Consider the following 14,888-nt stretch of genomic DNA (forward strand, 5'->3'; position numbering starts at 1 on the left):
TCTGGTCAAAGAACAATCAAATTAATAATTGACTTATGCATATAATTAATAAATATTCATAAGATACATGCAAGAAGTAATAAATCTGTTATATTTCTCTTTGATTTCTTATCTTCAAAATGTAAAAACTGTGAACAGACAAAACAAACATTTTTGTGAAGTTCGTTTAACCATGAAACTCATCAAACGAGATGACATTTTTATGCAATTATTTATTTTACAAAAGAACCCAGGTGATTTTAAAAAGCAAAGTTGCATCTTCTGTATCGATAATAATTTGGGTCTTTAAATAAAGTCCATTTAAAGTCCAGTCTTAAAGTAAAATACACTGTAAACAATGCTGAGTTCCACACAATTCCTTCATGTTGTCCCAACAGAAATTGATTTAGTTAACTTAATTGTGGGTTTTTTTTGTTTTGTTTTTTTTTTTTACAAAATGAACTACATTGTAAAACCAAAAAAGTTAAGGTAACTCAAAACATTTGAGGAATCTGATTGCAACAAACCTTTTAAGTTTTAAAATTAATCCTAATGAGTACTGTGAACTTTATTTATGTAAATAAAGCAATTTGAGCACAGTAAAAGCCAATAAATGAAAAAAAAACTCAGTAACTTAAGGCAAGTCAAACTGTTTAAGAAAAAAGACAAAGCATTTGAGTTAATGAGTAATGAGTATTTAATTAACTAATTACCTTCAACACTGAGTTCAAAACTTTTTTTTAAATGAGTAGAATTAACTTTCAGCCTATTTTGAGTAAACTACACAGATTTCATTTGATAATTTTAAGTGTTGGGTTTTACAGTGTGGATTAAACATTAAACAATTAAGTTTTCTCCTTTCTTTCAAATGGATACAAAAGAAGTGTCTCATTTCTCTCAGAAGGCAAATTGCCTTTTATAATTATGTTAGCAAGTATTAACAAAACAAAGTTTTAAGATGTTTACCCTTCCACAATTAAAAGCATTGACAAGGACTTAAATTAAGCAAAAATCCCCTAAGATGTTGCTGTTGTTGGGGTTCTTTCAACATTTAATGTCATGAAAGAACCCCAATAACAGCAACATAAAAAACCTACAAACATCTACACCCTTAAATCTAAATATATTTATTGTATGTAGCAAAATCAGAAGACACAGTGAAAGTCATTTCCATATTCTATTGTTGAAGATCAAAGTCCTTGTAATCGTCAGCTATTCTTTGTAAAAATTAATCAAAAAAAAGTTGTACATATTGTAATATGGTATTGCTTTTGAAATAATTAATTACTAAACCCATTAATTATATAATTACCTAATTAATTTTAAACCCATTAGAAACCCTGGGCTGATTTAAAATGTCTTTCTTTCAAAGCAGACTTTTGTTCCCCAGAAAGAGCTGCAATAGGGACCAGACTGCCATTTTAAGAAATATCTGGCAACTTGAGGCTAAAACTGGGTTAGTTTCTCAAAGTCCCCATGAAATCACTATAAACTGTTTGTAGATGTTCATATCAGTTTGTTTGTCTTGAGGATATCTATAAGCTAGTGTGCTTCAAAACAGTTACAAAATTCGCATTTAGAAGATATAAACATCCAAAGTTTTCAGTGTGTCAAGATTATTTTGACATCACCACATTACGTTTCTCATCAAATCTTCTGACCAATCAAATGCTCTCTAGTAACTGACATGCCCCACCCCCTTCAAGACACACTTAATCTCAAGCACTCTCACTGGTAGAGCTGTGATAAAAAATTAAACTATATTGGGTGTTTTTTAAAAGGGGTGGAGCTCATCTGTCCCACCCTATCTTTATGTTTCAATTAAAATTATGTCAGACATTGAATAAAAATGAACATTTCAAACCACTTTCCGAGACTTTTAACCTTGAAAGTGATGCCATTTTTTTAAAGTGAAATCATTTATTCATTGTATTGGTTTTGTATTTTGTTAAGATTCCCTCTTCAGACCACTTTCAGGTCATTCAGCATTGCAGTAATGTCTATCTGAGGTGCAGTCTGGCTGTTTGCTCGTAGTGTCTTCTGCAGGTCTTTTGCTGTTTGCTGTAATGTCTGTGGGACGGTGTGAGGTTTGTGTTCTCCTGAGCTTCTGCAACACAGCAGCACCTCATTGACTTCACCCTCGATTCCACGAGAAAACACACATGGGAACACAGAATGAACACGGTCAAGAACTGATTTCCTAAGAGCTGAGTCGCGACACACCAGGTTCAACATGAACAGACCTGCGTTGGGAAAAAAAGAAAGATTGACCATTGAGCAAATGTATATTATACAAAGAAAATATAATGATTTCACCTATTTTAACTTTGTATGCGAAATCATGGATTGATTTATTGGATTAAACCATTAGCATCTTGCTCAAAAATGAACAGAGTTTTCATTAATTTTCCTATTCAAAGCTTGACTCTTCTGTAGTTACGTCGTGTACTAAGAGTGAGAGAAAATTTAAAGCAGCTTTTTTCTAAGTGATTATGGCTAAGAATTATACTCTCATTCTGGCGTAATAATCAAGCAACTTTGCTGCTGTACCATAGCAGTAGCAGGAGCAATAATATTACACCATAACTGAGATCAACAGAGAAGGACAACCACTTCAAACATGGAAGCAAATTGTCAGATAACTTTATTCAGTGGATTCACTAGCACAAAATAATTGTTAGCCTAAAGAATAACAATTTACGCTAGCAAAATAAACGTTTCTTTTGTTTACATAAAGTGCAAGTGCAATATATCTGGCATATTAATATAGGCTCTCTGTTTCGCATGCATTATAGTGTTACAAGATGCCGTTACAGAAATATATACACAGACTTAAAGGGGTGGTCCACTACGATATCATATTTGAAACTTTAGTTGATGTGTTATATAGCTGTGTGAACATAAACAACATCTCTGAATTTCAGACACTTAAAGTTCAATGCAAAGGGAGTTCACCCCATGCAGTGAAGGGGCGTGGCCAGAGGTGCTGTAATGTTATAGCAGAGAAAGCTAAAATGGCATCCAAACGCTGCTATTTCCACAGAGCTTCTTCTGTTTCTGTATTTGGGTTTTCAAAGGACACGACACAAAGACAGAAGCGCTAGCAACTTAATGTTCAAGAGGATTATAATATATATATAATATATATATTAGGGATGCGCCGATATGGATTTTTTGGCCGATACCAATAACCGATAATTCTTCAGACGTGGAGGCCGATAGCCGATATGTATAGGCCGATATTTATAAATATTTCAAAATGATACATTTTTATACAGCAAACTTCATAAAAGATTGAACTGCTCTTATGAACTAAATAGCCTATACTCAAAGCAAAAAAGCTATAACTTCAAAATTGCAAGGTGATTATTGACCTATATTCACGATTTCACATAAATCAGCATGCAAAAATGCATTACTTCCTTTTCTTAATAGCAAAAATTAACATTAAGCAAACTTTACTGTTGCATAAAATTAATAAGGTTAAATAACAAAATGGAATTTAATCAACAAGCAAGTTAAATATATTTAAATAAGATGAAAATGTAAGCACTAAGGATGGAAACCAACTCAAATGGTATTGAATAAAACGGGTTACAGTGATGTACACATGTACAAATACGTCATGTCTGAAAAAGCCTTTTTTACAGGTGTTTTGATAGTTCAGAGCCCCCGTACAAGCGAACAGCTAAATATATATAGTACGTTTAGAAAATGCAGCACAGATTCATCCTATTTGGCGTTTTAGATTCTTTTTAACATGAAGCTGCTGCTTGTCAATCAGACAACGCTTCTTCGGAAAATGTTCGATGAAAAGTTTATGATACACCGCTGTGAGTTTCACTTAACTGTAGAGGCAGAGTTGTTATCAGAGTCAGATTTTCATACAAAACCTGCATTGAGCTGACTTTATGGCAAACACAGAGCTGAATATAAAGACAGAATGAGCGGCTGGTCGAGAGCCTCTATGACTGGATTCACTTTTCCCCCGTGCTACAGTGTGTGTGTGTGCACGGTGACAGCTTGCGCGCTCGTCATAATCAATATGAATATTCGGATCAAACTGAACAAATCTTATACCAACAACATGACCAGCAACGCGTTGATAATAACAAATAATCAGATTACAGACAACCGTTATGTTTACACATGTTGTAAAATGTGTGGGTCGAGCTGCAGTTTGGGTGTGTGTGTGTGTGTGAAGCAAAGAGGGAGAGGGAGAAAGGAGGAGCGGTTTTGGGCAATGAGACTATTTTAGGTGACTGATATGTTGTACCACACGGAAAGTAATAAATATTTTGGACCAAGTTACATGTATCCTCGTTCATTCACCGGCTGCAACTAAAAGAGAAGGCAATTCACCACGAAACTAATATTATTCGGCCCTGGAGTAATAAGTTAAGATCCCCTGCTATCTCTACACAACAAAGAGACGGAGCAGGAAAGGTTTACACATGTAATATTTTTCCTGAGGCGATTTAAACCAAAATACACAAACACATCTACAATCATAAGGAACATGTTTACTTACTGACTTATTAACGTACAGCAATACCACATGAAGAAATGACAGACTTTGAAGGAATAAATAGTGTGGGAGAGATCCATTATAGTGCACTGGGCAAGTCTGAACAAGTTCCGCCCACGCGTGCGCGGCACGCAGGTCTGTACAATTACTTAATTTATCGGCTTAAAGATATCGGCCTAATTTAGACATCGGATCGATAACGATAATCTTAAAAAAAGCATTTATCGGCCGATAACGATATGGCCGCCGATATATTGTGCATCCCTAATATATATATTATCAGAATTATTAGCCCCCCCCCCGTTTTATTTTTTCCCCCAATTCCTTCTAAGCAAAATAGTTTTAATAAAACAGACATACTGTGAAAATTTCCTTGCTCTGTTAAACATCATTTGGGTAATATTAAAAAAGAAAAAAAGAATCAAAGGAGGGCTAAGAATTCTGACTGCAACTGTATATATGATTGAAGTCAGAGTTATTAGCCTCCCTGTTTATTTTTTTCCCCAATTTCTGTGTAACGGAGAAGATTTTTTAAAAACTTTTCTAAACATAATAGTTTTAATAACTTATTTCTAATCACTGATTTATTTTATCTTTGCCATGATGACAGTAAATAATATTTGACTAGATATTTTTCAAGACACTTCTATACAGCTTAATGTGACATTTAAAGGCTTAACTAGTTTAGTTAGGTTAACTAGGCAGGTTAGGGTAATTAGGCAAGGTATTGTATAGCAATGGTTCTGTAGACTATTGAAAAAAAAATATAGCTTAAAGGAGCTATTAATTTTAAATACCTTAAAAGGGTGTTTAAAAATTAAAAACTGCTTTTATTCTAGCCGAAATAAAACAAATAAGACTTTCTCCAGAAGAAAAAATATGATCAGATGTACAGTGAAAATTTCTTTGCTCTGTTAAACATCGTTTGGGAAATATTAAAAAAGAAAAAGATTAAAAGGGGGTAATGATTCTGACTTAAACTGTATATGCATCATTCCTGTTTTTGAAGGTTTTAATTCCATAGTAATACAATTTTCTGTGGAGTTATAATGTTCAATACATTGTTTATTGTGTTTTTCATTCATTTTACTGAAATATACACACACCCACACCCGCACCCACACCCACCCACCCACACACACACACACACACACACACACACACACACACACCCACACCCACACCCCCACACACACACACACACACACACACACACACACACACACACACACACACACACACACACACACACACACACACACACACACACACACACACACACACACACACAAATAAAAAACAAATAGCCTACAATATATTAATGTTAAAATAAAGTGATCAGCCCTTTAACAAGAGTTCCTTACCTCTGGGGCTTAACAAGCTGTAAACTTTCTTCAGAAGAGATGTTTCTACAAAGGCAGGTGGAGGGCAGCTCATGCCCAGGGTGGTGTCTTTGCTGTCAACGTCAAACATGATGACATCAAAATAGCGCTCCCCTACAAAAAGTGGAGAAAAATATAATAAATTCAGGAAGGAATGGGTTGTCTTGTACAATTGAATTTAACCACTTAACTGTATATATGCACATGTAATTTACACTTAATATTATAGATTTTGTATGCATATTATGGGGTGGCACAAAGGCTCAGTAGTTAGCACTGTCGCCTCACAGCAAGAAAGTCGCTCGTTCGAGTCTTAGCTGAGTTAGCTAGCATTTCTTTGTGGAGTTTGCATGTTCTCCCTGTGTGCATGTGGATTTACTCCGGGTGCTCCGATTTCCCTCAAAGTCCAAAGATATGCCCTATAGGTGAATTTGGTAAACTAAGTTGGCCATACTGTGTAAATGTGAACGTGTATGGAAGTTTTTTTATATTACTGGGTTGCGGCTGGAAGGGCATCCGCTGTGTAAAACATATGATGAAATAGTTGGCGGTTCAATCCGCTGATATATAAGAGACTAAGCTGAAGGAAAATGAATGATTATTTGAATGAATGAATGAATGAATGATACACACATTGCGATATCGATGCAGTAACGATATATTGTGCAGCCCTATACATTTTTGGTTGAACTATGCCTTAAACAAAGATGCACAGTGTACGGCCGGCCTCTGATCTAGATGCTTTCTCACCTTCACTCTCCAGGGTTGTGATGTGCTCCAGTCCGTCTCCCAGTGTAACTTTTAGCCTGTCGTCAATCTGAAATCCAAACCAGGTCTGAGCGACATCCAGCACCACCGGATCCAGTTCAACCACCTCCACCCGAGCACATGGCACAAAGTCCCGCACAAACTGAGGCAGGCCGCCACCACCTAGACCCACCAGCAACACAGACACTGGCTGATCTGTTGGAGAACACATGACAGACTGATCAGAACAGGTTCATCTTTGAATTATGCATATTATTGAGAAGAATGGATGTGCAAAGTACAAATATCTGACATATCTCACTCAATGTTAACTTAAAAGTATAAAATCACGTCTGTCACATGTTTGTTAACGCTTTCCTAACATGATTTATCATTAACAAAGCATTTGTTCATTGAATTATTGTAAAGCAAACACTACGCCACCATTATCTATGCCTTATTAACAGTTGCTCATTAACTGTGTTGTTCATGTTATCTAATCCATGGAGAAATACATTAGTGTATGGGTAAGTATAGTTAACAACTCATTAGTCTGTTAATATGTAGAGATACATTAGAATAGGAGTTAACATTAACAAAGATTACAGTATGTAACACTGAATAAATTACATGTCAACTAATATATTAATTAACACATTAATATATGTTTAGTTGACATTAACAAAGATTATATAATGCACAATGAATGAAATAACTAATACATCTAATTAACAGATTTATATATGTTGAGTTAACATTAACAAAGTTTAAGATAATACTAAACAGATGTGTTGTTCACCACTAATTCATGTTAACTAATGCATTAAACTACATTTATGATGAAAATCAGAATCTTTTTTTTTTATTTACTGTTTGAGAGCCCATGATGACTATAAACAGCTGCTGTATGACAAGTGCTACACAATGATTTTTGTTTTGCTTGGTTGTTCAGGAAACAAAAACACAGTATGCAACACCATTTAAGTGAGCACATAATACTTTTTTTTGTTGTATTAACTTTATTCTGTGATGCTAGCAGTAGAAAAAAATGCAAAAATAATGGGAAAAAAAACTTATCTCAATAAATAAATACTTTTATTTAGTACAGATGCAAAAAAAATTGTCAAAAGAGAAAATAAAGGCATATTATTGCTAAACATTTAATTATCAAATAAATGCAGTGAAAATAATCTCTGAATTGAACTTTAATCAATGATTCAAAAAATGCAGCATAAAAAATATAAAACCAAAAAAGTAAATATAAATGTAAAAAAAACATTTTAACAGCACAACCATTTTCATCAATAATGATAAAAATAAGAAAAGTTTTTGTAATCAGCATATCAGAATGATTTCTATGTAATGGCTGCTGAAAACACAGCTCTGCATCACAGGCATGTATCACATAAAAAAAAAAAAACATTCAGGGACACCCGTCATTTTAAATTAGAATAAATTACAATATTATTTGGATTTTAAAAAAATCTTTAACCATGCTAAACCATGCTTTTAAATGAATTTGTATTACTGCCAATCTTCATTTTTAGCAGGTATACTATTAGATTTTTTTACATTTAAAAGTGCACACTTCATCTTTAAAAAAAACTATTTAATGTTATCAAACTTACCTTTATTATTGATTGCATCCATTCCTAGCATTGCTAAACCCGCCACCATGACCTCATGATGCGTACAGCAGAGAAACCCTCTGTCCACACTGCGATCTTTAGCACCAGTTGAAGCAGGCTGTTTGGCTTTTTTCTTGTTCTTCTTTTTAGAAGCAGAAGAAGCTGTAAAAAAAGAAGAATAGCCAAAATAAATCTTCAGTTTGCAGAATATATTTGTTTTTGTTTCTTTGTATATTTATTGCCACATCAGCAACTAACAGCTAGTTCAGTATATCTTAGCATATCATACTATATATTCAGTATATATTCGAGTATATCTTGTATAGAAGTCTTTAAAATTTCACATTTCTAAATACAAGTGTGTCAACCTAGAACAGTGTTTCCCAACCCTGTTCCTGATGGCACACCAACAGTACACATTTTCAACCTATTCCTAAACAAACACACCTGAATCTACTCATCAGAACATTAGAAGTGCCTCCAAAACCTGAAATGAATGGGTCAGATAAGGGAGACATCTAAAATATGTACTGTTGGTGTGCCTCCAGGAACAAGGTTGGGAAACACTGGCCTAGAGTGACCAATTCAGCATCTGGGTATATATAACAGCACCTGCAGCAGCAGATTGGAGTCTGCTCTCTGACTGCACCAGCTGAGAATTATTCATAAAGATAAGCCTGCGATAGAGGTAACCGTCCTCTCCTCTCACATCCTCCACTGAATACTCTCCAGTCAAAGCACTGAGCCCTCGTCCAATCACTTCCCTCCAGCCTAGATCTCCTCCCACTGACAGAAACGGCACCTTAAACAGAGGGCATGGGAAAGAGAGAGGAATGAGGACCATGAAGGATGAACATTAGAGACATCTGCTTCTTAAGGGTCCCGTGAAATTAAATAAAAAACGTAGATGTTAGTTTTAAGGATATCTATTAACTACTAGCGATTAGCTGTTGTGCATTTAGAAAAAATAAACCTGATATAAACATCTTTAAACTCAACCACTCTCACTTTGTTTGTTATTTTAGTGTACCTGCTGATTGGCTGGCATTCCAGGAGGGGCGAGTTCCATGACCACTGGCGAGAGCTCTGATTGGACAGCCTGCATGTCTTCATATTCTTGGTCTCGATGCATTGCCACAATGACAAGACGTCTGAATTTTGCACTGGACGCTAACTGAGCTCGACCTTCAGCTGAACCATATAACCAATCAGACTCACGACCCTGAGGAACTAAACGTAAACAGAATAAATGCCATTAAACTGCATTATTTCATCTTTTGAACCAAACATAAAATGACTTGTGTGTTAAGTTGCACAAATATATTTGAGGGAAGAGCCAAAAATACACTGTACAGGTGTGAAAATGATTGTCTTTTCTATTATTTTTTTTCTTTTTATTCTTTATTTATTTATATACATTTTGTAAGTGTCCTTCCACAAATTCATTAGCACCTAATTTTAGATTAGCAATACACATCGATAAGAACTTAATTTAGACTATTTTAAAGCTGAATTTCTCCATATTTTTTTTTGTTTTGAACTATAATCATATATTATCAGCCTAACATCAGTCTATCCTAACAAACCATACATAATACATACATATACATAGTTGACGTCAGAATTATTATCAACAAAATTACTAGTCCCTTTAAGCTACATATTTTTTCAATAGTCTAAGTTAAGCCTTTAAATGTAACTTTAAGCTGTATAGAAGTGTCTTGAAAAATATCTAGTCAAATATTATTTACTGTCATCATGGCAAAGATAAAATAAATCAGTTATTAGAAATGAGTTATTAAAACTATTATGCTTAGAAATGTGTTGACAAAATCTTCTGTCCGTTAAACAGAAATTGGAGGGAAATTGGGGGGGCTGGGGGCTAATAATTCTGACTTCAACTATACTTATATTTTATTTATCTGGGAAAAGAAATTTTATATTCTCTGACTAAAGTAAAATATATGCTGATACAAAACTAAAAGTTCTTTCACATGTAATCTTTAATTTTAAAACTTTTTAACTTTTAAAATTAAAATTATATTATATGACAAAAATTATCCAATAAAATAGTAATCTTATTATCGTATTAGCACTATTTAAAAACAGACATTAGTGATTTGTTAGAAATTAATTGATAATTAATTTCCCTTTGAATACACTGATCGTTAAAGTTATTTTTGTTCATATAATTAGGCACACACATTATAGTTAATTTAAGTTAAATTTTAAAACAGAGAATTATAAAATAAAGAAAATAAAAAATGCATAGGCCTCAATCAAGTAATGTTTACATTCATATTTTAAAAATCTAACAAAATATTATTGTGACAAAGATACACAAAATTTACTGGGTTAGCACTAAAACTTTTTCATGCAAGTTGCTTTTTTCAGTACACTGACTGCTGGGATTTTCTTTGCAGAATCATTGATGATGTTTTTTGCCATACATGCAAACTGCTGTTTAATTATTGTTTGAAAACAAAATGTACACTACTTCTTTTGTTAGTGCACATTGTTATTCATTAGTTGAACAAGTAATCCAGACAATGCACTGTTTGTTTTGATCTATAAAGTCTGACCCTTTACTTATGTGCTTGGAGTGGCTGTCTTTTTCTGATGATGTCATTTTGACACTTCAAGAACAATATTTTTAACCACACCGTTCTTACCATTAGTTTGCTATGAGGGAATAATGCACAAAAAAGTCTCGCCCCCACAACCAATATTCAGTTTGAGTTGAAAGAACATCAACGTCCTGAAATGTCTCCATTTACATAGACTTTAACAGCACACTTATACATAAAATAAAGGAATAAACAGCCTTGCAACTCAAAAGTAGGGCTGTTTTTTTTCTACAGTAGGTGAAAAAAAACGCATAACAAAACCATACTGTTTCATTAGAGCTGCACAAAATTAGAAAAAACTGACACCGCAATATAATTCATTGTCTGCAATATAATTCACATTTTTACATGAATTGGGGTTATTTTGTACAGGGAAAATGTCTGGATAAAGTACAATTGAACAAATACAAATTCATTGTTTGCTTTTCTGTGAAATCTAACAGTACTGAGGTACAGAAATTCAATAATAGATAAAATAACACTGTATAGTGTTTTCATTGTATAAATAATTAAATGCAATTAATTTTAAAATCTTAAAATCTTAAATCTTACATAGTCCCAGGTTTTAAAAACACATACAAATAAAAATCTTTCGTTCTATTTTAGGGTTAAACCTTGAGATGACCCCACAAATCACACGTTCTGAACTGTTCAACTACTGATCAACTATTGCAGAATCACACATTGCGATATCGATGCTGAAATGATACAATATGGACCACTATGTTGCACTCTATAAAATAAAACCTAACGCTCACCAATAAAGATGGCGAAGTGATTGCTCCGCGGGGTCTTAGCAGAAGGTGGGCCGTCCTGTATGGTCAGAGTGTACCGTGGGCGTCCGCTGGCTGCGTGGCACAGCGTGAGTGAGGGTGTGCTGCTTGAGTCTGTTCCTCCTCTGAGTTTATGCAGCATTAGATTATAAGCCTGCCTCTCCTTGACTGCAGACAGCAGCTCCTCTACTGATGCCAGTCTAGCCGGAGCGCCATCCTCCCCCTGGCACAGCTCAAGAACAGCAAATGGAGGGGCTTGTCGAAACTTAGTGCAAACCAACACAAAAACGGGGAGTGCAAAGGAGGAATCGGACTCTTCGTTCTGTTGTCCGGTTAGACAATGTACTCTCACTGCCCATCCCTTAACAAAATGCTCCACTGCTAACTTTATGACATGCTCCTGGGCTAACGTTATGCAGACATACCTCCCGCCCACAGCCAAAACTCTGCCAACCTCTGCCAGCATCCGGCCTGCAAGAGCACCATCCTCTTCTGAAGCCATGGCGTCCAGAGTGCCTTTATCCAGAGTCACCTGAAAGCTCCCGCTCTCGAAGCCGGTCTGGGTGGCATCCAGCTGCTGGAAGGAGAGGTCTGGACGGCGCTCTGCATTCCTCTGGTTCATATGGGAGACCACCGTCTCGCTGATGTCAATGTTGGTCAGCTGACGGTAGCCAACATCATAGAGCTGTTCACTGAGTTCAGAGTTACCACAGCCCACCACCAATACCTGCACAACAACAGATTATTACACACAAAAAATTAGCACTTCATCCATTATGGACTAAAAAACTAAATTCAGATTAAGATTTAAACAGATAGAAAAGAAATATGCATACAAAATTGAGAAAAATAAAACCCTCTTTTCAGAATGCAACGGCTTCTGCTAGTAAAAGACAGTATTTAGTATGAGTCCATATACCAGACGCAAGTTCATCTTCTAATTTATGAGTTTTTTTCTGCTTTTTTCCCTCTGTCCACGCAATCCCATACTGCCTCTATAACACTATAGTAAGGTCTGGACTCTGTAGAGGCCATTTCATGACCATTTAAGTCTGTAAATATCAATCATGAACATCTATATTTTTATTATAGATATTATTTTACCACATTATAAATAAAACTAAATAATCACACTAAAATGACAAACTCCGGGTGCTCTGGTTTCCCCCACAGTTCAAAGACATGTGGTATAGGTGAATTAGGTAGGCTAAATTGTCTATGTAAAAACATGCTGAATAAGTTGGCGGTTCATTCCGCTGTGGCAACCCCGGTTTAATAAAGGGATTAAGCCGAAAAGAAAATGAATGAATGAAAGAATAAATAAAATGACAAATCTAATGGTGGTCAAAGACTTTTGCAGAGTACTATTTATAGTCAGAATTATTAGCCCCCTGAATTATTAGCTCCCGTTTATTTTCCCCCCAATTTCTGTTTAACGAGAGTAGATTTTTCACACATTTTTAAACTTAATAGTTTTAACAACTCATTTCTAATAACTGATTTATTTTATCTTTGCCATGATGACAGTAAATAATATTTTACTAGATATTTTTCAAGAAATGTCTAGAAAAATTAGTTTGGTGGGCAGGGAAACTGTACTCCTATGTCACATTGTGGTGGGCCTCAAAATAGGAGGGATTTGGATCCTATTTTAACGTCAGGAAATTAAAAAATGAGACTTAATGTCTTTACATGACCTCAATATGACAATAGACACACTATACTTACACACAGATCTGTCCAAACAGCTTACAAAAGATGATTTTCATTATAGGTGCCCTTTAAAATGACACAGACTGAAACCAAAACTTTTAAAAAGTGGTAAAAGTGAGACGCTTCTTCCTTTCTTTTGTCCATTCTTTCTTGAGATGCATATTATTCTTCTATTTAGTTACTGATGCCTACTTTGCAGCTTTCAGCATTGAATTGAATAATTTATAATAATATTTTGTGTTTTGCAGCAGAAATATTATTTATTAAATTGACATGCATACAAAAACACCGCAATGCTTCATTTTTGTTTGATGCAAACCACTGATTTATTTTTCATAATTTAACAGCAGAACTACAGCATTGTTCACAGTCAATTAAATAGTGCAAATATTGTTTGGAAGTCATATACATGCGATTTCAAAACCAGTATTTAAAGCAGTGTGATAAACAATATAGGGAGCTCTTGTATAGGTCAATAGACACAAGCTGTCAGTGTAAAAAAAAAAGAATGAATGTGTGAATCTAAAACCAACTTTCCCTCAATTAATTACTGTGGTAAAGTTGGTTTTATATTTACACATTCTCACTTTCTCCTTAATATAATTTCAGAAAAGTGTTCTTTGCAAATACTAAATACTGAAATCATCTTTCAACCAACGACTATCAAAGTGAAACATAGTTCACAGTCATTTAAATAGTGGTAATGTTGTTTTTAAGTTATAGCCTACTTGCATGTGCTTTCAATATAGCTAAATTTGGTTTTATTCCTGCACATTTGTTCATTTAACTGTCTCTTTAATGTTTGCTAAAATAATTTAAATATTCGGTCTGAAATGGCATGCAAGTTATAACTTTAAAAGTTCAAAACAACATTAACACTATTTATTTGACTATGAACAATGTTGTACTTCAATAGTCATTGGCTGCTAAAATTATTTCCCTATTTAAAATTGACAAAGAATACTTTTCTGAAATTATATTATTAAGGAGAATGTCTGAATATGCATATCTAAAAACAACTTTACCTCCATCAATTCATTTAACGCACCCTTGCAGAATAAAATAGTTAATATTCAATAATAATATAAACTTGAGTGTATAGGTAACGTTATGCTGAAGTTTAAGCTTCTCTCAGTCAACCTGACATGAGATCACCGGAAATAACTACAAGAAACAAATGTATTAGTTGCAGAAAGTAAAGTAAAAGTGACCTTATCTCGTGGTTTGATGTATTTATGCAGAACCCCGCAGAGTGAGTTGTAGTCTCCGTACCACTCAAACGCCTTCTCTCCTCTCTTACGGAAAAAGCGCTCCCAGTAATCCGCTGAGCTGAACTCCTCAGCGGTGCGAGGTAACAAACTCATGCTGACGGAGCAGACAATCAAGGATTTATTTGTCAGGTAATACCGATGAAATTTGTTCTATGTTGCTGTCGTTGACATGAGGCTCTCCCACATGTTTTGCACTTTCCACCCGGAGAGATTTTACAGAAGGACATCACAGAACAAGCA

General features: G+C 34.7%; 1 protein-coding gene across 1 annotated transcript; it reads right to left on the reverse strand.

Moving 5' to 3' along the window:
* Positions 1–1,505: 1,505 nt before the first annotated feature.
* mettl13 (methyltransferase 13, eEF1A lysine and N-terminal methyltransferase) lies at positions 1,506–14,858 on the reverse strand. The gene is made up of 8 exons (NM_001044769.4): positions 14,589–14,858; positions 11,650–12,391; positions 9,295–9,494; positions 8,877–9,066; positions 8,265–8,426; positions 6,640–6,852; positions 5,872–6,003; positions 1,506–2,222 (listed from the first exon to the last, which is right to left on the reverse strand). The coding sequence occupies exons 1-8, from the start codon at positions 14,739–14,741 to the stop codon at positions 1,942–1,944; spliced, it is 2,073 nt and encodes a 690-aa protein (NP_001038234.3). The 5' UTR covers positions 14,742–14,858; the 3' UTR covers positions 1,506–1,941.
* Positions 14,859–14,888: the final 30 nt, after the last annotated feature.

This window comes from Danio rerio, chromosome 20 (assembly GCF_049306965.1).
Source record: "Danio rerio strain Tuebingen ecotype United States chromosome 20, GRCz12tu, whole genome shotgun sequence".
Classification (NCBI taxonomy): Eukaryota; Metazoa; Chordata; class Actinopteri; order Cypriniformes; family Danionidae; genus Danio; species Danio rerio.